At 33.2% G+C, this 26,735-nt stretch overlaps 1 protein-coding gene across 4 annotated transcripts in view; it reads left to right on the forward strand.

Annotated features, from left to right (window-relative positions):
* ATRNL1 (attractin like 1) overlaps positions 1-26,735 on the forward strand; it is an 839,413-nt gene that overhangs the window by 278,066 nt on the left and 534,612 nt on the right. For all 4 annotated transcript variants that reach the window (XM_024254146.3, XM_024254147.3, XM_054522910.2 and 1 more), the window contains one exon: positions 18,256-18,349. In XM_024254146.3, coding sequence (XP_024109914.2) covers positions 18,256-18,349 — 94 coding nt within the window. The remainder of the gene's footprint in view (positions 1-18,255; positions 18,350-26,735) is intronic.

The raw sequence follows: 26,735 nt of genomic DNA on the forward strand, positions 1-26,735 counted from the left end.
CATTCACTTCTTTGGTTAAATTTATTCCTAAGTATTTTGTTTTTCATAGCTATTATAAATGAGATTGTTTCTTGATTTTGTTTTTAGAGAGTTCACTGTTAGTATATAGAAATGCTGCTGATTTTTGTATGTTCATTTTGTATCCTGGAAGATTAATGAATTTGTTTGTTATTTCTAATGGTTTCTTGGTGGAGTCTTTGGGGTTTTTTGTAAAAACATGTCATCTGCAAACAGGGACAATTTTACTTGTTTCTTTAACATTTGGATAGCTTTTATTTCTTTCTCTTTTCTAATTTTTGTGGCTAGGACTTCCAGCATTATGTTGAATAGAAGTGGTGAGTGTTGGAAACCTTGTCTTATTTATTGTTCTAGAGGAAATGCTTTTGACTTTTCACTAATGAGTATGATGTTAGCCATGGGTTTTTATCAAAGTTCTTTATTATGTTGAAGTACATTCAATACTTAATTTGTTGAGCATTTTTTCAGTCATGGAAGAATGTTGTATTCTGTCAAATAGTTGTTCTACATCTGTTGATATTATGTGATTTTTAATTTTCATTCTCTTAATGTAGTATATAACAGTTGTTGATCTACATATGTTGGACCATTCTTGCATCCCTGGGATAAATCTTACTTGATCTTGATGAATGATTTTTTTTTTCATTAAAGGATTATTGAAATGATTGAATTTGTTTCATAATATTTTGTTGATTTTTTTCATCTATGTTTATTAGAGATATTGACTGGTAATTTATTTTATCTTAGTGTTCTTTTCTGGCTTTAGGGTTAAGGTAATGCTGGCCGTGTAAAAATGAGTTTGGAAACATTTCCTATTTTAATGTTTTTGGAAAAGTTTCAGAAGCATTAATATTTATTCTTCTTTAAATGTTTGGCAGAATTCAGCAGGGAATCCATCAGAATCTGAGCTTTTCTTTGATGGTAGACTTTTCAATATTTATTTAATCTTCTAAATTGTTTGACTCTGTTTATATTTTCTATTTCTTCATGATTCAGTTTTGGTAGATTGTATGTTTCTAGAAACTTACTCATTTCTTATAGGTGATTCTATTTGTTGATATAAAATTGTGTATAGTAGTCTCATAATCCTCTATGATATTAGTTGTAGTATTTCTTTAATTTTCTTCATATGAGTCTTTTTTGTGTTTTCTTAGTTTAGCTAATGGTTTGTCAATTTTGTTTATCTTTTCAAAGAAAAAACTCTTAGTTTCATTGATCATTTTTATTGTTTTTCTAGTTCCTATTTCATTTATTTTTTCTTTTTTGCTGTGATTTTTATTATTTCCTCCTCCCTTCTGCTCACTTTGGACTCAACTTTCTTCTCCTTCTCCTTCTTTTTCTTCGTCTCTCCTTCCTTCCTTCCTTCCTTCCTTCCTTCCTTCCTTCCTTCCTTCCTTCCTTCCTTCCTTCCTTCCTTCCTTCTTCTTCCTTCTTCCTTCTTCTTCCTCCTTCTTTCTTTTTTTCTTTCTTTTTCTTTCTTCTTTATTTCTTGAGATCTAAAGTTAGACTGTTTATTTGAGAATGTTCTTCTTTTTTGAAGTAGCCATTAATTGCAAAAATTTCCCTATTAGTATTGTTGTGTTCAACCCATAACTTTTGGTAGGTTGTGATTCCATGTTTATTTTTGTCAAGACATATTTAAGTTTCTCATTTGAATTATTCTTTTTGTTTAGGAACAGGTAGTTTAATTTCCACATCTTTGTGAATTTTCAAATTTTCCTCCTGTTACTGATTTCTAATTTACTACCATTGTGGTTGGCAAAGATGCTTGACATGATTTCAGTCTTCTTGAATTTTTAAGACTTGTTTTGTGGTCTAATATATTATCTATCCTGAAGAAAGTTCCTTGTGTGTTTGAGAAGAATGTCTATGCATGTTGTTTGACAGTCTGTATATGTCTTTATAAGTCTTTCTCCTGTTGGTCCTTGGGCTGATGGAATTGACTCTGGAATTATGGTTGAATGGAATTGGAGTTGTCTCATGTGGCTGATGCTGTTTCTGTGGTAGGGTCTGAGGTTGATGACACTGCTACTGGGGCTCTAGCAAGTAGAAATTCTCTCCGGTCCCTAGGTGGACTGCACTCTCTCCAGGACCTTGGTTTGTAGGGCTTAGACTGAGATGAGGGTTCAGAGTTAACAGACATTTGGTCTGTGACCACATATATGGACTACTATGGCTTCTTCTGCATTCTTGTAAGGGCTGCTACTGGATTTCTGGGTGGGTTCTTTAGTAGCCAGACAGCACTTCCTTGGTCTGTACCCAAGATGGACTGGGACTGAGTCACAGAGCTGCTTCAGGGTCTACACCTGAGGCCAAGGTCTTCATATCTGTCTCTGGGGTATCATACATGTGTGTTTACCAGCATGTTCTTTGGTGGGCACACCTGCTCTCAGATTGTAGTTGACAGGGGATACAACTGATTTATAGGGCCGTTTCAAGATCCACAGTGGGACTAATGTCAGCAGGTTAGCCTGTAGGGGCAGTAACAGACACGCCCATCCGTAGGTCCCTGAGAAGGCAGAACTGATTTCAGGCTGCAGTCAAGATGAGCCAGGCCCAAGATCCAGGGCCATTTCAGGTTCTACTGTGAAACTAAAGTTGATAAGGCTGTCCTGGGGACTCAGATGGGTTTGTTTCCCAGTGGCACCCTGACTAGGCAGAACTATTTTACAACTGTAAATAAGAGATACTAGGACCAAGATCCAAGGCTGTACCAGGATGTGCTATTGGACTGAGTCTGACAAGCTTCTCACAGTGGCAGAGGAGTTAGTCTCCCAGCAGTTCCCTGTGTGTGTGGGATTGTTTCTAGGCCACAGCAGAGAGGGGCTGGAGCTGAGACTGGGGACCTGTTCAGGATCTGCTTTGGGATAAGACCAACAAGCCTGTCACAGTGGCACAGATCAGCAAGTCTCCCAGTGTTTTTGAAGCATAGAATTTTAAATTATAGTCTATTGGAACTTTTGTCTTTGTTAGAATTCTTACTATATTTGAAATTTAATCTATAACATATCTATTAAATTTCTTTAAGTATAATTATGCTGTAAGGATACAAAGAAAATTAAGTTTACATGATATCCTAACCTCTAGGGGTTGTTACAAGTATATGACAGGTGATGATGATGCAAGCAAGGAAATAATGATATAGCAAGGAATGGGCATAGGAACATAAACTGATTTTGAAACAGGTACTACCATTGGCTACTCTTTGGTTTTATGTTTCTAAAGTGTTTTTTTTTTAATAAACAACTTTTTTCGATAACTTTTTTTGCATCTTTTTTATCCTTATTGTTTGGTTTTGCTTATAAGTTGATACTGCAACTTTATATTCTAGGGGGCAGAAATATGTGGCCTCATTATGTTCCTTTAGTGTATATCTAGACTATAAAATCATCATCATATATAAAATTTTAAACAAAGGCCACGTATAATGCCTTCATAGATGCTGGTTCAGCATAAAAGGATAGCCACAAATGCTGACAACAACAGAATAATTTCAGCACTGTCATGAAGTATAAATTTTAAACAATTGAATTTAAAATGCATTTGTGCTATTTTACTCTGAAATACAGTGCCACAAGGGAATTCTCTCAAAATGAGCTCACAAAAAGTTACTGTCATAGAAATTATTCAAGTTACTGTATGATGGTAATTCTTTTAAGAAATGCGGCAAGCATAACTAGTATCCAGTTTTGCCATAACAGATAACAAAAGGTTTATCCAAGTTTTAAAATATTAATATGCATCATTTTAGTGTAACTCTGAATATAAGACAGTATTAATATGAAACTGCAGATTAATATTAAAAGACATCATGATATATTCATTATTTTTGAAGTTACATATTACTAATATATTATGGTGTGTCTTTACTGCTTGATGACAGTTTCCTTTATTCCCTGCAGTTCTCTGCCTTGTGTTTCACTCTGTAATTCTCACATCTTATGTTCCCGCAGTTAATTCTACAAACTTAGTGAAAAAACTGTGTAGGTTTATTTAAATATTCTTCATGAAGTAAACTTTATACCTTTTTTTTTTCTTTGAGACGGAGTCTCGCTCTGTGGCCCAGGCTGGAATGCAGTGGCCGTGATCTCGGCTCATTGCAAGCTCCGCCTCCCGGGTTCACACCCTTCTCTCACCTCAGCCTCCTTAGTAGCTGGGACTACAGGTGCCCGCCATCATGCTTGGCTAATTTTGTTTTTGTATTTTTAGTAGAGACGGGGTTTCACCCTGGTAGCCAGGATGGTCTCGATCTCCTGACCTCGTGATCCACCCGCCTCAGCCTCCCAAAGTGCTGGGATTACAGGCGTGAGCCACAGCGCCTGGCCAACTTTATACCTTTATGTAAAAATGTCTTCTAGTAGAAAAACAGGTTCTTAGAAACCTTTCTAGTACCAAAAGTAATTTTATGTGTGCATGTGGAGATGTGTGTATTTATTTTAATCATCTGTTTTTTCAAAGGTAATAATCATAAGCAATTAGCAAGAAACTTAGTGTTCTACAGTATTTCATAATATGACAAGTACTGATGATTTTTCAAACATCTCTGTTAAAATATAATTCATACATTTAAAAGATTACCATGTGAAAGTATATAATTCAGTTGTTTTTACTGTATTCACCGGGTCATGCAAACCTAATTATAATCTACCTCTAAAATGTTTTCATCACCCCCCTCTAAAAAGCCCTCAGTCATTAGCACCCATTCCCCTTCCTCCCTTGTCCCCCAGCCCTGCCCCTGGTAGCCCTGGACAATCAATAATCTACTTCCTATTTCTATAGGTTTTGTTCTTCTGGAAATTTCATATAAGTGAAATTATCAAATATGTGATCTTTCATGACTGACTTTTTTCATGTGGTATAATAAAGGTTCATCCATGTTCTATTATGTACCAGGACTTTACTAATTTTTTTTGCCAGATAAAATTCAATTATAATATCCAATTCAAATATGGCTATATCATATTTTGTTTCTTCGTTAGTTGATGGACTTTTGACCTATTTCCATTCTTTGGCTATTATGAATAATGCTGCTATGAACATTCCATGTATGTTTTATTGTGAACATTTAAAAAAATCCTCTTTGGTATATATTTCTAGAAGGAGATTTGCTGGGTTATATGTAAATATTATGTTTAATATTTTCATGCACTACCAAACTGTTTCCAAGAATAGCTGCATCATTATACATCTTGACCAGCAGTTCATATGTGTTTCTATTTCTCCACATTCCACAAACTCTTATTATTATCTGTCTTTTTTATTATAGCCATCCCAATATGTGGGAAGTGATCTCATTGGAGTTTTGATTTGCATTTCTCTAATGAGTAATGATTTTAAATATCTTCATCTGTGCTTATCAGTCATTTGTAAATATTCTTTGGAATAATCTTCTTTGGAATATTCAGATATTTTGCTGGACTTTTTTTAGTTGGGCGTTTATCTTTGTTTTTTGTTTATTTTTATTATTACTATTTTTTGAGACGGAGTCTCGGCTGGAGTGCAGTGGCGCGATCTCGACTCACTGCAACTTCTGCCTCCCAGGTTCAAGCAATTCTCCTGCCTCAGCCTCCTGGGTAGCTGGGACTACAGATGCATGCCACCATACCCGGCTATTTTTTTTTTTTTTTTTTTTTTTTTTTTTTAGTAGACATGGGGTTTCACCATGTTGGCCAGGCTGGTCTCAAACTCCTGACTTCAGGTGATCTGCCCACCTTGGCCTCCCAAAGTGCTGCTGGGATTTGCAGGTGCAAGCCACAGCGCCGGGCCATCTTTTTATTATTTAATAGAAGAGTTCTTTATATTCTGGATACAAATAAGAAATACAAATTGCAAAAATTTTATTCCATTCTTTATTGTCCTCTTGTTTTTTTGATGGTATCATTTGTAGCACAATATTTTTAAAGACTGATCCAGTCCAATTTATATTTTTGTTTTTTGTGTGCTCCTAGTACTAAAACAATTAACTCAAGGTCACAAAGTTTTATTCATACATTTTCCTGGAGAGCTTTATAATTTTAACTCTTATATTTAGGTGCCTTATATATTTTGAGTGATGTTTAGGGCATGGTCTGATGTGTAGGAGCCCAACTCTATTTTTTTTAAATGTGCATATCTAGTTGTCCTGCCATCATTTGTTGAAATGGCTGTTCTTCCCCCATTTACTTATTTTGGCACCCTTGACAAGAATTGATTGGCTATAAGTCTAATGGTTTATTTTTGGACTTTCAATTTTCTTCCATTTATACACATTTTATATTTATACCAGTATTATGTAGTTTTAATATTGTTGCTTTGTAGTAATGTTTGAAATTGGGATGGCTGAGTCTCCAACTTTATTCTTCTTTTAAAAATTTTTTGGTTATTTGAGACTCCTTGTAATTATATGTGTATTTTAGAATCAGCCTGTCATTTTCTACAAATAAGACAGCTCAGATTCTGGTAAGGATTACATGAAATCTATAGAGTAAATTTATAAATCATCTTACCAATATTAATTCTTATCCATGAACATGGGCTGTCTTTCAATTTATTTATACCATCTTTAATTTTTAAACGTTTTATAATTTTTTACGTACATCTTGTACTTTTATTAAATTATTTCATGAGAATTTTATTTTAATGCTATTTTATATGAAATTGTTTTTTAAATTTCATTTTCACATTGTTTATTACTAGTGTATGGAAGTACAATAGACTTTTATACCTTGATTTTATATCCTGCTTAAACATTGATTTGGTATCCTTGCTTAATTAATCTATTAGTTCTAATAGACTTTTTGTGGATTATTTAGGCTATCCAAGATCATGTCATATGTGAGTACTGATAGCTTCACTTCTTCCTTTCCAGTCTGGATACTTTTAGTTCTTTTCTTTGCTTTTTTGTTTTTTTTTTTACTAGCTACTTGATTTGATAAGAATCTCCAGTACAAGAATGAAAATAAGTGGCAAGAGCAGGCATCCATGTCTCGTTCCTGATTGCAGTGGGAGAAAAGATTCTGTTTTTTACTGTTAAGCATGTTAGATGTGAGTTTCTAAAAAAATGCCCATGTTATTTATCAAGTACCTGTATTTGTGCACCCTTGTCAAGAATCAATTGTCCATAAATGTAATGGTTTGTTTTGGGACTCTTAATTTCATTTCACTGATATGCATTGTATATTTATGCCACTATCATGTGGGTTTAATAGAAAGAGAGAGGAAGTTCTTTTTATTTCTAGTTGAGTATTTTTAATGATGAAAGAACATTGGATTTTTCAAAATAATTTTTCTGTATTTATTCGGTTATTCTTGTTTTTTTTTTTTTCTTTTTTTTTTCTCTACTGGTCTTTTTTCTGTTAGTGTGGTACATTGCATTTACTGATTTTTGTATGTGAAACCAACTTCATTTTCCTAGGATAAAGCCCACTGGATCATGGTGGGAATCTTTTAATATGTTTGCCTAAATTTGCTTTGCTAATATTTTGTTGAAGATTTCTGTAAAGTTGATAGTGATGCCTCCTCTTTCATTCCTGATTAAAACATATGTTTTAAAAAATGATAATTATGACTGGGTGAGAAAATCTTCATATCTTTGTGTGTCTGTATGGTTTGTGTCTGTATGTAATTTCAGAAAAGTAACATGCATGCTAGATTAACTATGTGTATAGTTAGATATTTGTATATGTGTATAAGACTTGCAGACATTTTCCTCTTCCTGCATTTATGTTTGTAAGTTTATACTTATAAAATTGAATATAATATCAATGAAAAATTTCCAGTTGTGCTATTGGCATAAGAATGATACCTTTCCAAATCAAGGGTCACATAAGAAAATTGCAAAATTCGGCATCTAATATATCATACGTGGTGCTGCTTCCAAAAATATACAAATATTCAGAAATATATTTTAAATTGGATATGTGAGGCACCTATCACAAAATGTTATTTATAACAAATTATGCTACTTTACAAATTAAGATAATAAATATTTGTTGACAAAATAAATGAAGTAAAGACAGCATGATGTATGTTCAAATACTGTAAAATTTAGTTACCTTTTCCAAATACAGACTCAGAAAAAATGCGGTTTTGTTTATTTTATGTAAGTTTTACTTTCTTTGATGCCCTTTAAGTAATTACACTTGAGCTGACTTGATATCGACTGAGAAGCAAGGAAAATATCAAAAAGTAACATAATTTAAAATATATTATTTTGCATTTATAAATAGGCACAATCTAACAGTACAGGTCTTAAAATTAAAATTATTTAATTAGTATTATCTTCATTTCATATTTGAAAAAGTGTGAGTTTGTGTCATTAAAGCACTAAAAGATGCAAAACCTATGCAAACGAATGAAAGTAAATATATTAACTTTTCTCAATTCCCTATCAAGGAACATCATGTTGTCATAACTATATATATTTTATCTTCATAGAATTAGTTATAAATAGTAAATGCATGTTCTTTAAAAGTGCCCTTAGATAAATGTCAAATTCTCTATATCCAAGAAATCACTACCACAATCAAGATAAACATTTTTTTCACCCCAAAAGTTTCCATTGTATCTCCTTCCCATCACTTCCTCACCTGCCCCAAGGTGCAGCCAAATACTGTCTGCTTTTTAATTTTTTTTGGTCACAAATATAAGGGTTTTTTTTTCTTTTAAGAAAATATTTTATGGTTTATGGGCCATTTGGTTTGTGCGCAGCAGCTCAACTGTGCTTCTATAAAATGAAAGCAGTCACGTATAGTATTTAAACAAATGAATGTGGCTGTATTCCAGTAGAACTTATTTCATATACACTGAAATTTGAATTTCATGAAATTTTCATGGTATGCATTTTTTCTTCATTTTTTTTTCTTCAACCATTAAACATTTTAAAAATCTACCCTAAGCTCATGGGTCATACAAAAATAAAAGACAAGCTAGATTTGGCTCATGGGCTATAGTTTGATGATCCTTGCTAGAGACTGTATTTGTTATTTCTAAAGTTTTGCATACATAGAATTAAAAAGAACTTTCATTTCTGATTTCTTTCACTCACCATTTTTAATTTCTCTTTTTTTTTTTTTTTTTGGCTGAGTAGTATTTTATTGTCTGGATATACCACATTTTGTTTATTCCATCACACCTGGTCTGTTTCTAGTTTGTAAGTAGCAATATTATTTGTTAATATTGTTACTTACAATATTAGTGTTAATATTTATATGTTAATATTTATGTGTAAGTGTATGTGTGCATGTCTTGCATTTCTCTTGGGTAAATACTTTAGAGTGGAATTGCATTTGTGCTATCATAAATTTGTAAACGTATGTGTCACCTTATAGGAAATTGTCAAACTGTTTTTCAAAGTAATTGTATCATTGCATATTTCTGCCAGAAGTTTATGAGGATTTTAGTGTTTCATTTTATTGTCAACATTTAGTATTGTCAATCTTTTTACATTTTAGCCATTATAATATGTGTTTGATGGTATGTCTTGTTGATTTACAATTATATTTGTCTGTCGGCTAAGGACATTAAATATCTTTTCATGTGTTTATTCGCAAGTTGTCTATCTTTTCTGCTTGTGTGTATGAAGTATCTATTCAGATCTTTTGTCTACTTTTAAAAACTGGGCTATTTTTCTTCTTTCTGTTAAATTTTAAGAGGTCTTATAATATTTCACATAGAAGATCTCCCTCAGATATATGGATTGCGAATATTTCCCTCAGCCTATGACTTCAGTTTTCATTTTATTAAGAGTATCTTCTTATAAAACGAAGATATTTTAAAGTAGGTAAATTATATGTTTTTTTGATATTTTATACTTTTTGTATCACGTACATGAAATCTTTACTTACCTCAAGGATGCAAATATTTTTTCTCTATTTTTTCTTCCAGAAATTGTGTAGTGTTAACTCTTACATGGAAATTTGTGATTAATTCTGAGTAAAATTTGTGTGTAATGTGAAGTTGTGTTACTGGTTCCTTATTTCTCGTACAGATGTCCAGTTGTTCTAGCACCATTTGTTGAAATGGCAATTCTTTTCTCATTGAATTACTTTAGCACATTGGTTGAAAACTAAGTTGATGGAATATGTGTAGGATTGTTTCTGTCTTCTCTATTCTGGTCCATTGATCACTCTCTCTGGCCTAATGTCATTACCAAACTTTCTTAATTGCTACGGTTTTAAAGCACATCTTGAAATTATGTCTTTTAAGTCTTCTATCTTTGTCTTTTTTAAATGCTTTTTTTGCCTTCATGTTTTAAGATGTATATAAGTTTTAGAAGTAGCTTGCAAGTCTCTACAAAAATAGCCGGCTGGAATTTTATTGAAATTTTATAAAATTTATTATATAAATTTTGGGAGAAATGATACTTTACCAATATGTAATTTTCCAATTCATGTGCGTGGCATATCCATTTATTTAGATATTTAAAAATCCTTTCAGTAGATATGGTTGTCAGTGTATAGAGCTTGCTCATATTTTGTTAAATTTGTCTCTAAATATTTCACAACCTGTTGCTAATAAATGATGTTAATGTTTGCGGCAGCGCTCCTTTCACGAGGGCACCAGCTGCGGGGGGTCTGTCCCTTGCAGATCCTTGACCTGGCGATGGATGAATAAACGTATACTTGACCCACAGATATTCTGCTTTGCCAATCCAGTTGAGGGTGTTCAAGCTGCTTACAGACTCCCCGCTGAGTACTGTAAACAGTTGCGACTGCCTTGATAAGCTAGTGAGACTCGCATTTGTTTGGTAAGGCTGATTAACAAAGGCTTGAGTCAACACCAGTAGAAGGTAATTGACATTGTGGACTTCTCCAGTAAAAAGCAATTAGGCACCCAAGGTACATCAAAGGTTAGTCTTAAGATCACACAAGTAAACAAGCTAGCTAGGTAAACTACTATGCCTTCCTTTGTTGCTACTTTAATTTGTTTAAAGGTAAAGGGACCAGGCTGCCTTTAGCCAGTTTTATTACCGAAGCTATGCAAACTTCTCAGCCTTTCAAGATTTGTGTCTATCTCTATAACTATCTCTAATATTTTTGCCACCAGCCTGATTGAACCCCAACAGATGTTAATTTCAATTTCTAGTTGCATGTTATTACTCTATTAATATAATTGTTTTCTATTGAGGTACAATTCAGGTAACACAAAATTATTATGAAATCTTCAATCCAGTGGCATTTAGGACATTCACAGTGTTGTGCAGCCAACAGCTGTATCAATTTCCAACCATTTTCATCACTGCAAAACAAAACCCATAATCATTAAACAACCCAGCCCTGGGCAGCTACAAATCTGCTTTCAGACTTTATGGATTTATCTGTTTTAAATATCTCCTATAAATTGAATCATGTAATATGTAATCTTTTGTGTTTGGCTTTTTTTCACTGCATTTTTTTTTAAGATTCATCTATGTAGCATGTATTAGTACTTAATTTCTTTTCATTGCTGAATTATATTCCATTGTATGGATATTTTATCATTCATAAGTTGATGGGCCTTTGGGTTGTTTCCACTTATTGGCTATTGTGAATCTGATCACTCGTATCACTACTATAAATCTACTACTTACGTTATGATATATAGTATCGTCATCATCACTTTTGAAGGAAATTTGTGTTTATTATAAATTTTTAGTTTTATTATGTGATTAAGTGTCGTTACCACTTTGTGTAAGGTACTGATGTTTTCCTGTGACATAATACATGATTATGTTTTGTGAATGTTTTATGTGTAGTTGGGAAGAAGGCGTATTCTTTAGTATCAAGGCATAAGCTTGGAATCTATTCAGCTATCTTGTTATAATATCTAACTTAGTGATTATTTTCTTTAGGCCTTTTACAGTTTTTCATATTTTATATCTACTGTTTTGTACTAAGAGTGATGTGCTGGTTTCTACTAGGTGTGGTGTGCTAAAGTCTTTTTATTTGTCTCCTTACTCCTTATATCTTCTATGATTTTGCTTTGTAAACATAGTTGCGTTGTTATTTGTCACTGAAATATTCATAACTGTTATATATTCATGGTGACTTTTAGCTTTGGTACTAAAAAGGTCTTTGTCATATTTAATGCTTTTTTGGTTTAAGTTTTATTTTAATTTAATTGATACCAGGTTTGTAATCTCTGCATTCTTATTGTTTCCATTTGCCTGGTAAACCTTCTCTATCTCTTATTTTTAGTTTTGCTGAGTCACTTGGTTCTAAATGTGGCTCTACTTTAGAGCATGTAGTTGGTTGTGCTTTATGAGACAAAATAGCTAAGTTAAGCCTATTCATCTTCATTGTTATTATTGATAGGTTATTTTTTCTCATTTATGTTATATATACACATTATTTATAATATGTATCATATTATATTTGTTGCGCTTATTTCTCTGTGATGTGTTTCTCTGCTCTTTAATTAAAAAATAATATTTAGATTTATGGAGATTTGTATTTTTGTTCCATTACTCACCTTTGTTCTTTATGTTTTGAATTTTATTTTTAATTTTTAATTGACAAATGATTATATGTATTATATGTTTGTGGGGTAAAATGTGGCATTTACATTTTGATATATGTTTTCATTTTGGAAGGATGAAACTAAGCTAATTATTTTTGTGTTAATAACATTTAAAATCTACTCTTAGTAATTTTGAAGTATCCATTCTGTCCAGTAGATTACTAAAGCTTATTCCTCCTCAGCAAAATTTTGTACTCTTTGATCAGCCTTTCCTCTTTCCCCTTCCATCACTCCTAACCCTGGCTTGTGGTAATCATCATTCTACTCTCTTCTGATATGAATTTGATATTTTTTAGATCCCACATATAATTGAGATCATGTAGTAGTTGTCTTTTTTGCCTGGTTTATTTCATTTAGCATTAATTCATCTTGTCTTTTTAAAAGCTGAGGCCGGGTGCGGTGGCTCACACCTATAATACCAGCACTTTGGGAGGCCAAGGAGGGCGGATCACGAGGTCAGGAGTTTGAGACCAGCCTGGCCAACATAGTGAAACCCCGTCTCTACTAAAAATACAAAAATTAGCCAGGCGGGCATTAGTGGTGGCGGGTGCTTGTAATCCCAGCTACTTGGGAGGCTGAGGCAGGAGAATCGCTTGAACCCGGGAGGTGGAGGTTGCAGTGAGCCAAGATTGCACCATTGCACTTCAGTCTGAGACTCTGTCAAGAAAAAAAAAAAGCTGAATAGTATTCAAATGTGTGTGTATATGTATTTCATCCAATGATGGACACCTAGGTTGCATCTATATCTTAGCTATTGTGAATAATGCTGCAGTGAACACAGGAATACGACTATCTCTTCGGCATACTGATTTCATTTCCTTTGGATATATGTGCAGAAGAGGAGTTACTGGGCTGTATGGTAATTGTAATTTTACTTTTCAGATGACACTCCAAACTCTTTTTATAATGACTATTATTTATTATTATTTCACCAACAGTACACATGGTTCCTTTTTCTGCTCATCCCTGCCAGCATTTGTTAACTTTCATCATTTTGATAATAGCCATTTAAACAGGTGTGAGGTGGTAACTCATTGTCATTTTAATTTACATTTTCCTAATGATTAGTGATAGTGCATAGTTTTTCACATACCTATTGGCCATTTGTATGTCTGCTTTTACAAAAAGTTTATTTAGGTCCTTTGTCCATTTTAAAATTGTGTTCTTTGTTTTCTTGCTATTGAGTTGCTTGAATTACTTATGTATTTTGAATATTAGCCTCTTACCAGATGTATGGGTTGTGAATATTTTCTCCCAGTATGTGGATTGTCTCTTTATTAATTATTTTAGTTTGATGCAGTCTCATTTGTTTATTTTTGCTTTGTTTTGCATGTGCTTTTGGGAAAACCAAGAAATTTTTGCCCAGATCAATGTCATGTAGCATTTCCCTTATGTTTTCTTCTACAGTTTCGGGACTTACCTTTAAGTCTTTAATGCATTTTGAGTTGAGTTTCGTGTATCAAATAAGGGTCTAATTTCATTATTTTGCATGTGAATATCTAGTTTTCCCTGCATAATTTATTCAAGAGACTATCTTTTCTCCATTGCGTGTTCTTGACACTTCTGTCAAAAATCAGTAGATTGTCAGTGCTTGGGTTTATTGCTGGGCTCTATATTCTGTTCCTTTGGTTGATGTTCCTTTTTTTTATGTTGGTACTATGCTGTTTTGTTTAATATAGGTTTGTAGTGTATTTTGAGATCAAATAGTTTGATGCCTTCACTTTTATTCTTGCTCAAGATTGCTTTGGCTACTGGGTATCTTTTTAATTTCCATATGAATTTTAAAATTGCTTTTTCTCTTTCAGTAAAAAATGCCATTGGCATTTTGTCAGAAATTGCATTGACTTAGTATATTACTTTTGGTAGCATGGGCATTTTAACAATACTAATTATCCAAATCCATGAACATGGGCTACCTTTCCATTTATATAAGTCACTCACTATTTCTTTCCTTAATGTTTTGTGGTTTTCAGTATTTAGATCTTTTAAGTCCTTGGTTAAATTTACTTCCAAGTATTTTTTATGCTATCATGAATGGGATTGATGTCTTAATTTCTTTTTCAGTTAGTTCATTGTTAGTATGAAAGGATATTATTGATTTTTGTATGTGGATTTTGTATTCTGCAACTTTACTGAACTTCTTTATCAGTTCTAACATATTTTTGGTGGAATCTTTAGGGTTTTCTGTAGACAAGATCATGTCATCAGCAAACAGAAACAGTTTAACTTTTTAATTTCATATTTGGATGCCCTTTATTTCTTCTTTTTGTCTGTTTGCTGTGGCTAGAACTTTTAGTACTACATTGAACAGAAGTGGTAAAGGTGGACATCCTTGTCTTCTTTTTTGATTATAGAAAAAAGCTAAACTTTTTACCTTTCAGTATGATGTTAGCTGTGGATATATCATAGGTTGATGCAGAAGTAATTGTGGAATATATGGCCTTTATTGTGTTGAGGCCTGGAACCTGACAATGCAGGGACTAGTCTGGTAGTAGGATGGGTCTGGATTCTGATACTGCAGTGGACAGCATGGAGCTTGGGACTGTGGGGTCATGCTTGACACTGGGTTCAGTGAGGCAGGTCTGGTGTTGCAGTCCAGTGAAAAGTTGAGTGCTTATTTCATTCTTCCCTGACTTGGGGGTATCTTGCTCAGTGTTGTGCTGCTTGGGCTTGCGGGAGGGGTAATATGGATAATGTTAAACTGGCTTTTCTACCCTATTATATGCATTTTTTTTTCTTTCGGACTGCAGTAAGGTGATATAATCTCTTGCCTGGATTCCTTAGCTGTTGGGAAGGTATTTTCATGCATGGATAGTTTTTCAAATGGATGTTTCTATGAGAGATGAACACTAGAAAGTCTTATTCCACTATCTTCCTAACATCACTCCTCTAGAGTTTTTTTTTTTAATCCAAATATATGGGGGTTTTAGTAGAGTTTTATTTATTATTCATTTTTGACTTAATTGTATTGTCATCAGGACTCATTGTATGATACTATTTTTAGGAATTTGTTGCAGTTATCTTCATTTGCTAATGGCAAGTTAAATATTATAAATGATTTATATATGCTGGTTTTTAAAAACAGGAATTGATAAACATAAAATTTAGGCTAGTGGTTACTTCTGGTGGGAAGAGGCAGTAAGATAGGTTAAGGGAGCAACACACAGATCGATACAAGTGGTAGCATTAGAAATCTAGTCCTTAAATTAGATAGTTTAATTATCCCATTATATAAATTACTAACACTTTTATAAGCATAAAATGTATATGCTATTTAAAATCACCACCATAATCTTTTGTCTTCACAAAAATAATAAGCAGTATTTACTTTTTTCAGATTTTTTCTTATATAGATGTAATTTATATCATTCCCAAGCAAGACATAGAGTATAATCAAAATACAATAGTTTTCTCTGTCACTGACCCTTTAAAATATATTCAGTGCACTACATTTTTCCCTTGATCTTGTATGAAATCTCAGATTCACTCTTAGTTAATATAAGGAACTCCAGAAAATTTAATTTGCAAACACGTGTGTAAGTAAATAATTAAAATTGTCTAGATCAGATAAAAGTAAGAGCTCTGAACATATTTTGAAGCCAAATTTTCTCTTTTCCTCTATTCTTTATGTTCTTTCATTCTTAACCTAGGATTTTCCTCCTTTCCTGGCTCAATAATTTTTTTGATCTTTCTAGGGGAGAGGAGAAAATTACAGTCTTATGTGTGAAGAATAGTTGTCATATTTAGTTAAGGTCCTCTGTGTGAGAGATGCACAATGGCTGATCCATTCTCACATAAATGTCTTTGGGGGCTCTTCTGAGTCTTGACCTTTCTAGATGCAATTCTCGTGATGTGTGGGAGACACATACTTTCTTCCTGTTCTGGCAACTTTTACTTTGATTTTCAGTTGAAGTCCTCCAGTGCTTCCAGGCAATCCTCTTGGTCAGAATATGAAGTAGATGCTGGCTAGCTGGAAGAAACATACTTTCTTTTTCTTGACTTCAGTGTTAGTACAAACACTTCCTAAAAGTAACTGTTTCTATTTGTCCTTCCACCTCAGTTAAATAGCCATAGCTGGTCACACCTAGTTCAGAATTTCCTCTAATATGCCACCTGGATTTTAAGAGGACCCACAGCAGACTCTTCGAAAACTTCTGTGAAGTCCCACTCATTAGGCTTGTGTAAGAGGACAGACAACCACTCCCTTGGCAGGCAGGAGACTGGATTACTAACACTGAAATGGGCTTTTCTGATAATCCCCATCCAATGTTCCCCAATTTCACTCTTTTTGCCTCTTTTATTGACTATCTGGTTCAAAGATTACTGGTTTTGAACTTTTGTTTTAGTCTCTTCTTTTGAAAATGTTCATATTGGCCTTATATTTAACTTAGATATACAGTATATATTTTCTTTCAGAGACTCAATTGAACTAGCAATATGATTATCTGGTTACTTTTGTTTGCATTTATTAATTCATTAGCATATATGTTAGAGTTACTATTGATATTGGAAGAAAAATAATGAAAAAGTTGAACATTGGGAAATTTTGACTCATTCACTTAATTTTATATATCTGTACAATTCAGGAAAAGACCATATCATTTCATTTTTGTCAATAGAATGGTTTAGCTAACTGGCAGTGTACAAGAACAGCAGTAGTTCTCACTAGGTGTTTTTGAAAGAGTTAGTGACACCATCAGCCTTGTCTGTTTAGAATGTGTTATTGGATTGGAGAATTAATTGTAACCCAGAAATACTGAAGGCAAAGATATCTGCTATGTGATTATATTGTTGTCAGTAAGAGAAAGTGGATGACAATACTTTGTGGTGGCTGTTAGAATGAAAAGGAGGGGTCAGATACAAGAAAGATTATACATGTAGAAATTAAAATCTACCAATTGACTGGATGTTGGACACAATAAAGTGTGAGGTTTATGTCCTAAATAATTGAACAGTGCTCTTTAAGAAAGGATTGCAAAGTAAGAAAAGGAGACAAGTGTATATGAACCAAATTAATCATGCAACTTTTACAAATGGAAAGTTTCGTCTAGTACTCTAAAAGGATGATCTAAAAAGATCTAAAGGGATACTCTAAAAGGATGAGGATGATCTCAGAAGCTTAAAAAGGTGAATTTAGAGGAAATAAATAGATGTTCTTTTTTAAAACACAATCTGCAGCTATGTTTTTATTATTCTTAGCAGTAGTAATAACAGTGGAAGTACTATCTGCCAATTATTAAGTGCTCAATATGTGTTAGGTGTCTTAAATTACATTACCTCATTTAATTTTCAAATCAATCCTGAAAGCTAAGTGCTGTTATTCTTCTTTTGCAGATGAAGAAATTAAGCATAAACAGGTTAAGTAAATTGTCCAAGGTCATATAATGATTTTAGATGTAAATTTTGAACCCAAGCTGTTTGAGTCCAAAGCTCTGGCACTAACGCTTTGAAACTCACTTTATTAAAGAAATATACCAAAGTAAAAATGGAGAGAAGCCCAAAGAAGAATTAGATAAATACTTATATCCACAGTAGACTTAGGATGTCCCCCAAAGACTTTAAGGAATTTTACAAAATTTTCAGACAAGTGAATTTACTTCCCTTTAATTAAAAATAATTTATGCTATCTGGTAACCTTAGTTTTTGGATGGCAAGAGGAAGTTACAGGACATAAAAATAAGGTAATAATAATACTTGAAATGTGAAATGTGTATGTCTGTGATGTAGAATATTCAATATCATTTTGGTTTTGACTTACAGCTTGTACATGCAGTGGCCATGCAAATATCTGTCATCTGCACACAGGAAAATGTTTCTGCACAACTAAAGGAATAAAAGGTGACCAATGCCAATTGTAAGTAAGAATGACTTTTTAGAACTTTCCTGGATTGAATTTGTGTTGTTGAAGTAATTTTTATGTTTTACTTTTTAATTTAGTGTTGTGCATACCTTTATTACAATTTTTAACTTTTATTTTAGATTTGAGGGTACATGTGCAGGTTTTTAACATGGGTGTATTGCATGATGCTGAGGTTTGGGATATGATTGATCCCATTATCCAGATACTGTGCATAGTACCCAATAGATAATTTTAAAGTACTTTTTCCCCTTCCTGCCTCTCTCTCTCTAGCAGTTCCCAGTGTCTATTGTTCCCATCTTTATGTCCCTGTGTACCAATATTTAGCTCCCACTTATAAGCAAAAACATGTGGTATTTGGATTTCTGTTCCTATGTTAATTTGCTTAGGATAATGTATCCATGTTGCAGAGGATATGATTTTATTTTTTATGGCTGTATAGTATTCCATGTTGTATGTGGACCACATTTTCTTTATCCAGTCCAGTGTTGATGAGCATTTAGGTTGATTCCATGTCCTTGCTATTCTGAATAGTGCTGCAGTGAACATATAAGTGCGTGTGTCTTTTTGGTAGAATGATTTATTTTTCTTTGAGAATTTACTTGCACCTAATGAATTCTCTTTAAAAATTAAACCTTTTAAATAGCAATTTTGTAGAGGCTTTAAAACAACTCCATAGAACATGTTATCTTTTGTATTTCTAGAAAAAGATGCATTCTTAATCTTATGTATCAAATCTACATTATCTTTACACGTTTCTTTCATATTATACCTAATATAATGTCTCTGTGCCCTTCTTTTTTCAGTCGTTTATTATTAATTCTGATAATTAATTCTAATTCTTGTCCTTTAACCCTTTCAGCTGGTTCCTTATATTCATCTTCCTCTCTTTTCTCTGTTCTTTCAGTATGCAGGAACCCTCTACTGCTACTCTCCTCTCCTTACTTTCATGAGGGATTTTTGTCTTAGCATTTAGTTGTTATTCTAAAATTTTATTTTCCTTCAAAAATTAACTTTAAAAGGCAGCATTTTAGGCTATTTAAATTGTTTTTTATTCTTGTTCTTGTTTATGTATATTATTAAAATCAAATTTTTATGGTTTTGAATTATATATGTACAAATACATGTTTATATTAGGTATATATGTACTGTATTTGACACAAATAATAAATCCCAACCATAATACTTACAGAAACATAGGGAAAGTTTAATAAAGAATTCTTCAAAACTATAAATATATAAAAATTTATACCTAAAGTCTATTAAGCATGGAAAATGATCCTTTTATTTTTATTTAAAATAAATATATTACTTGTTGCAGAGTTATCCTAAATGTTTCAAGTTAAGTGATTATGTCTTTGCTTAGCCAACTAAGTATTACAGATTTTCAAATTCAGACAAGGTAAGCACAATCAGTTTTTATTCCTTCTCTATAGTCTCAAGTTAAATACAAATTCACAGCAAAAGATCTTGGGGAAATTCCTATTAAGGAAGGCCATTTTGGTCTTAAAACGAATGGAATTAAATCATTATCTTCTGTTCTAAGATCCAGGATGCCTCTAATACTTTGCAACACTAAAGCTTGATTATAAGTAAGGCCAACTTCATGGGCATGTGGCCTGTGAATTTATACAGGTTCCCACACTTACAAGGGCAGCACACTTGGTTTAGTGCTCTGCTATCATCGTCTTGAAATTCTTAATAACTTTTAAACAAGAACTCTACATTCTTCTTTTGCACAATCCTCTCCTATTCCCTCAAATTATGTATAATAGCAAGTTCTGGTTATAAGTAATGTTTCTCTTGATTAACTTCTATTAAATATGTTGGTTGGATAGCAGTGTGCAGCAATGAAAATATTTTCTATAGACCATGGTGGCAGTATTACAGATAAAAATAATATATGAGATTCTACCATGATAGTAAACACTGACAATATTCTTAGTATAGTTTTACATAAATAGTATAGCCATATAACTATCCATAATAAATAGTTCTTTGATACAGTATTGCAGTAACATATTTTTGTTTACAGACAAAAGAAAGCAGAATTTTAATTTGTTGAAATAGTGAGCTTGTAAGCTTAGCTAAAATAGAGTTATAAGATTTGGCATATGTGCAAAATATTAGAAAATCAGTTATATAGTTCTTAATGATAAAAGTGCATTTTCCCCGTTCTCATTTATGGCTTTTTATGAAGAGGATGATAATGGAATACTAATTTGTAAAGAGTATTTCGTAGGTGGTATTTGTACACAGAATTCCATTCATTTACTTTTTTGTTTATTTAACTTTTGAGTATGGAGCAATAAAGAATAGGCTCATTATTTTTAGAGCAATTAATTGCTAAATGTGCTTATACCTGAAAAAAATGGTTTGTTAGGAAGGAGAGCTAGTCCTTCAAATCAGTAAACAATTGTTAAGTGAGTACTTGATACTACTAATGAAGATGAATAACATATGGTTTTTGCTGAAAGTATCTCAGACTAGCAGTGGAGATACTGACCAAAATACAGTATACCAATTTCTTACATTAGTGATTTAATATGCTTATGAACCCCTTCCACTTCTTAGGATAATTTCTGTTTGGTTTTAAGTATTTAGTCAGATATCATGTCTTATATATTCTTAATAACCATCCTAAACTGAAATTGGTTCTCTTCATATCTGTTAATTTCTTTTCTTGCATTATTTGTGTACTTGTCTATATCCTTTACTAGAGTGAACTTTTGGGGGGACCATTGCAACAATACCACAATGTAAGTGTTCAATAAATTTGTTTATTAGAATGGAATGAAGAAAGTATTGATGGAGCACTGAAAAGGGAAGTATTAATTTATTTTGGTTGGATAAGAAAAATTTAAGCAGAGGATGTTTGAACTGGAACCTGAAGGAGTAATAAAATCAACTTTCTGGAAAAAGAAAATAGGAAACAAGGGGAAACAGCATCAATAAAAGCAAAGAAGTAAAAATGAACATGATCATAGCATTTCCGGTCTTTGCTCAAGAATGTTGAGAGCTGGAAAAATATTGCTTCTACCCTTACAATGAAAGGGAAAAAAAGCTGGATAAACTGTAAATTCATGAGTTTTCTTGAAACCATTGGAGAACTGAGAAGACAGGGTAACCAAATGGCCACAAATCTAAAGAGAGACAAGAGACTGCAGAGAGATGAGACGTGAACATTGGCTTACCTGGAGTGAAATCATCTGGAAACTGATGAGAGGAGATCAGCTAGGGTGGTTGATATTTGGCAGGGATTAGGTATACACTGTCAATAGTGTGAAGCTCCTGGGAGCCACAGAAATTGGAAGAGTGTGGAGAGCATACTCTTTGTAGAGTTTTCAAGCCACCTATTGTGGCTGCCATTCCCTTCCACCAGTTGCTCAGGGAAAAAAATGAACATTTCAAGAGAGCATTCCTTGTGTTGTACCTTGTGGAAGGGATTGGCAGCCACAGTGGGCAGGGCATCAGTAGTACAGTCAAAATATTCATTTAGATGATCACCAAATGATTCATTTTGCCATAGTAATGACAGTTCTCAGTCTTTTTTTGGCCCAAAACACAGCTGATCATCAAAAATTGTAACTTAAAAATGAATTTCCATTTGTGTCATCTCTGATTTTTTTGTAAGGTGGTTTTTAGTTTTCCTTGTAGAGATCTTTCTCTTGCCTGGGTGTTTTCCTAGGCACACGTAATTGTGTGGCAGTTATGAATGGAAGTTCTTTCCTGATTTGGCTCTCAGCTTGACTGTTATTGGTGTATAGGAATGCTATTGATTTTTGCACATTGTACCCTGATACTTTGCTGAAGTTGTTTATCAGCTGAAGAAGCTTTTGGGCCGAGACTGGGGTTTTCTAGATGTAGGATCATGTTGTCTGCAAACAGGGATAGTTTGACTTCCCTTCTTTTTATTTGGATGCCTTTGTTTATTTCTTTTGCCTGATTGCCCTGGTGAGAACTTCAGATACAATGTTGAATGGAAGCGGTGAGAGAGGGCATCCTTGTCTTGTGCTGGTTTTCAAGGGGAGTGCTTCCAGCTTTTGTGCATTCAGTATGATGTCAGCTGTGGGTTCGTTATAGATGGCTCTTAATATTTTGAAGTATGTTCCTTCAGTACCTAATTTACCGAGAGTTTTTAACATGAATGGATGTTGAATTTTATAGAAAGCCCTTTCTGCATCTATTCAGATAATCATGTGCTTTTTGTGTTTAGTTCTGTTTATATTATGAATCACATTTACTGATTTGCTTATGTTGAACCAACCTTGCATCCCAGGGATAAAGCCTACTTGATCATAGTGGATAAGCTTTTTGATGTGCTGCTGAATTGTTTGCCAGTGTTTTGTTGAGGATTTTGGCATCAATGTTCATCCAGGATATCCACCTGTAATTTTCTTTTTTTGTTGTGTCTCTGCCAGGTTTTGGTATCAAGATGAGGCTGGCCTCATAGATTGAGTTAGGGAGGAGTCCCTTTTCCTCAATTTTTTTATTGAGGAGAATATATCTGGTAGAATTCACCTGTGAACTCATCGTGTCCTGGGTTTCTTTGATTGGTAGGCTATTACTGCCTCAATTTCAGAGCTGATTATTGGTCTGTTCAGGAATTCTGTTTCATCCTGGTTCAGTCTTGGGAGGGTTTATGTGTCCAGAAATTTATCCTTTTTAAATTTTCTAGTTTATGTGCATGGAGGTCTTCATAATATTCTCTCATGGTTGTTTGTATTTCTGTGGGGTCAGTGGTAATACCCTTCTTGTTGTTTCTGATTGTGTTTATTTGAATCTTCTTTTTCTCCTTTGTTAGTCTAGCTAGTGGTCTAGGAATTTTATTATTTTCTTCAAAAACCAGCTCCTGGATGCATTGATCTTTTTATTGTTTTTTTGTGTGTGTGTCTTTATCTCTTTCATTTCATCTCTGATTTTGTTTATTTCTTGTCTTCTGCTAGCTCTGGGATTTGTTTGCTCTTGGTTCTGTAGTTCTTTTAGTTATGATGTTAGGTTGTTAACTTGAGAGCTTTCTAACTTTTTGATGTGGACATTTAGTGCTATTAATTTCTGTCTTAACACTTCCTGGAAGACAACCTAGGCAACGCCATTCAGGACATAGGCATGGACAAATATTTCATGATGAAGGCACCAAAAGCAATTGTAACAAAAGCAAAAATTGGCAAATGGGATCTAATTAAAGAGCGTCTGCACAGCAAAATAAAGCATCAACAGAGTAAACAGCCTACAGAATTGGAGAAGGTTTTTGCAAACTATACATATGACAAAAGTCTAATTTCTATCATCTATAAGGAATTTAAACAAATTTACAAGAAAAAACCAACCCCATAAAAAGTGGGCAAAGGACGTGAACAGACACCTTTCAAAAGAAGACATACATGTGGCCAAAACTCATATGAAAAAAGTTCAACATCACTGATCATTAGAATTAAAACTCGACCTCTTCCTCACACTGTTAATGCAAAAATTAACTGAAGTTGGATTAAAGACTTAAATGTAAAACTATATAGTTTGATTGTGCTGTGGTCCAAGAGACTGTTTGTAATGATTTCAGTTCTTTTGCATTTGTTGAAAAGTGTTTTAATTCTAATTATGTGATTGATTTTAGAGTATATGCCATGCAGTGATGAGATGAATGTATATTGTGTTCTTTGTGAGTGGAGAGTTCTGCATGTATCTATGAGATCCATTTGATCCAGTGCTGAGTTCAGGTCCTGAATACCTTTGTTAGTTTTCTGTCTCAGTGATCTGTCTAATATTGTCAGTGGAGTGTTAATGTCTCCCACAATGATTGTATGGGAGCTTAAGTCTCTTTGAATATCTCTGAGAACTTGCTTTATGAATCTGGATACTCCTGTATAGGTGCATATATATTTAGGATAGTTAGATTTTCTTATTGAATTGAACCCTTTACCATTATGTAATGCTGTTCTTTGCCTTTTTGATTTTTGTTACTTTAAAGTCTGTTTTGTCAGAAACTGGGATTACAACTCCTGCTTTTTTCTCTTTTTCATTTGCTAGGTAGATTTTTCTCCATTCCTTCGTTTTGAGGCTATGTGTGTCATTGCATGTGAAATGGGTTTCTTGAAGACAGCATACCAATGGGTCTTGGATCTTTATTTGGTTTGCCACTCTATGTCTTTTAATTGGGGGCATTTAACTCATTTACATTTAAGGTTACCATAAAATATTTAATTTTCAACAAAATTTAACAAAGACATTGTTATGTCTTATACACAGTAAGTGTACTAACTAAACGTATTTTGGCTGGAAAAAGATAAACATCGATTTATTAGGTTAATGGTTCTTGGTGGAGATGGAATAGCACCCCCTAGAACTTCATAGGTTTTCATAATAAATTATTCTAATAATTGGGGAGTGCTACTGGCATAAGAGGATGAATAGTCACAGCCTCTTATTAGAATGGGCACTTACAGAGACCAAGAAATAAATAAAATCTAAGTCCAAATGTGTTTCATTGAGTACAGTAGATCTACAAACTCACTCTGTAGTCATTTTCCCTGTTCCTTAGTTCATAATTAAAATGGATGTATGTAGCAGCCAGCAGATGTCTCATATTGGCTTCCTGACCTGTGGAGAAAGAGCCAGTAAGGTAGAGAGGGGCCAAGAGAAAGAAACTCTTGAAACTAATTCCATTCATTCTGGACCCAGTCAAGATGGCAAATCAAAGATCTCATGTCAAGACAAATAGCAGGCTGCTGAAATAGAGAAAATGAGGGATTATGATATTCTCTAATATGAGCTGGATCCTATTTATAAGTGTAGTGCCAAAATAATTCCCTAGCTTAAAATATGGACAGAATTGTGATAAAATCTAACAGAAAATATATTTTCTTTCTTGAAATCCTACCACATGTCAATGTATACATTCTGTTTCTGGTATGTAAAAAGACTGTAGAGACCATATCATGTCTTAGGAAATAGGGGACTTATTTGAAAAGGAAATAGTAATATAAGAGCCAGTCAAGTCATGTTGTAGACCTCTGGAACATTATCAGAGTCCCCTGTTTAAAAACAATTGCCATCTTCCCCACAGTAATTTTACCATGTAGTTTCTACCGCATACATTTTATATTATAGCACATGAAATTTTAACAAATGCATAGGACAGGAATAATATGATAATTTTAGTTCCTATATTATGAAATTCAGTAGTACTCATAATTTGGCACCAATTTAATATGTTTTTGTTTTTATCTCTTAAGAGGTGTCTCAGATATTCTTCAGACACATTGTATACTCACAGATGTGTGTGAGCAGGATAGCTATTGGTGATGAGATTTTCTTAAATGAATACCTCTTGGTCAAATTCTGAATAATATTATAAAAGGTAGATTTTCAATTTACATGATAGTTGCAGTCTTAGAAAATTCAATATGTGTTATAAATATGCAAAACTACTTTGTGCTTATATGTAAAATGGAATTAGATTCCAGGCTCAAATATTTATGAGCACATTTTTCACCTACTTAAACATCTGCCATGTTATTCTAAAGTTATATGAGATTTTGATCACTTTTTTATTTTGTAGAATTACTTTGTATTTTTGTAGGATGTCTGCACCCCTGGTTTCTCTTTCATTCCATTCAGTAAATTCCAATGGAACTCCATAATTATGGAAATAATGAATTGTTACTCACAAATTTATCCCCACTCAGAACCACGTGCCTTAAAAATTAGTGTTTTCCCTTATCTAGCCAAAAAAAGTTTATTGTTTCACTGTTTAATATAAGATCTCAGATCATTTTATTGATTTCTGGTGAAAAGTACATATAAATGGCACTCTTAGATATTTTGTTGGTAGATTAGTCAAAATTGATGAGTTGATTCAAAATTGTTTTACTTTCTGTTCACAGTAAATTGAAGATAAACTTCTCAAAGGCATTTGGAATTAAAAATACCATTTCCTAAGATATATGGCAATATTACTAATCAGGTTCTTAATTGTGCTAATTAACTTATAACTGGCTCCCCTTTTCTGTTCTTTATACCTTTCCCATTTACTGATCTTACAACTTCTTCATAGCTACTTACTTTAGGCTTAAGACCCTGGTTCTCAAAATTAGGGCACAGAAGAATCTCCTGGGTTATGGTGACTAAACTCCTGGGATGGGAACCAAAATTCTACTTTACTAATAGTAAATTGTGAAATAAAAATTCTTGATACATTTTGAGAAATGTTGCCATAGGAAGATCTTCCTGAACATTTTTTTTCCTCCTTGGCTTACCTTTAGGCCAGTAATATCTAAGATTATTACCCATTTTTCTCTATCTTGTTTTATCAAGTCTCTTTTGTTTGTTTGTTTGTTTTGTGAAATTGCCTTAATGATGATGCCAATGAATTCCTTTCCATTTT

This window comes from Pongo abelii, chromosome 8, assembly GCF_028885655.2.
Source record: "Pongo abelii isolate AG06213 chromosome 8, NHGRI_mPonAbe1-v2.0_pri, whole genome shotgun sequence".
In the NCBI taxonomy this organism is placed as follows: Eukaryota; Metazoa; Chordata; class Mammalia; order Primates; family Hominidae; genus Pongo; species Pongo abelii.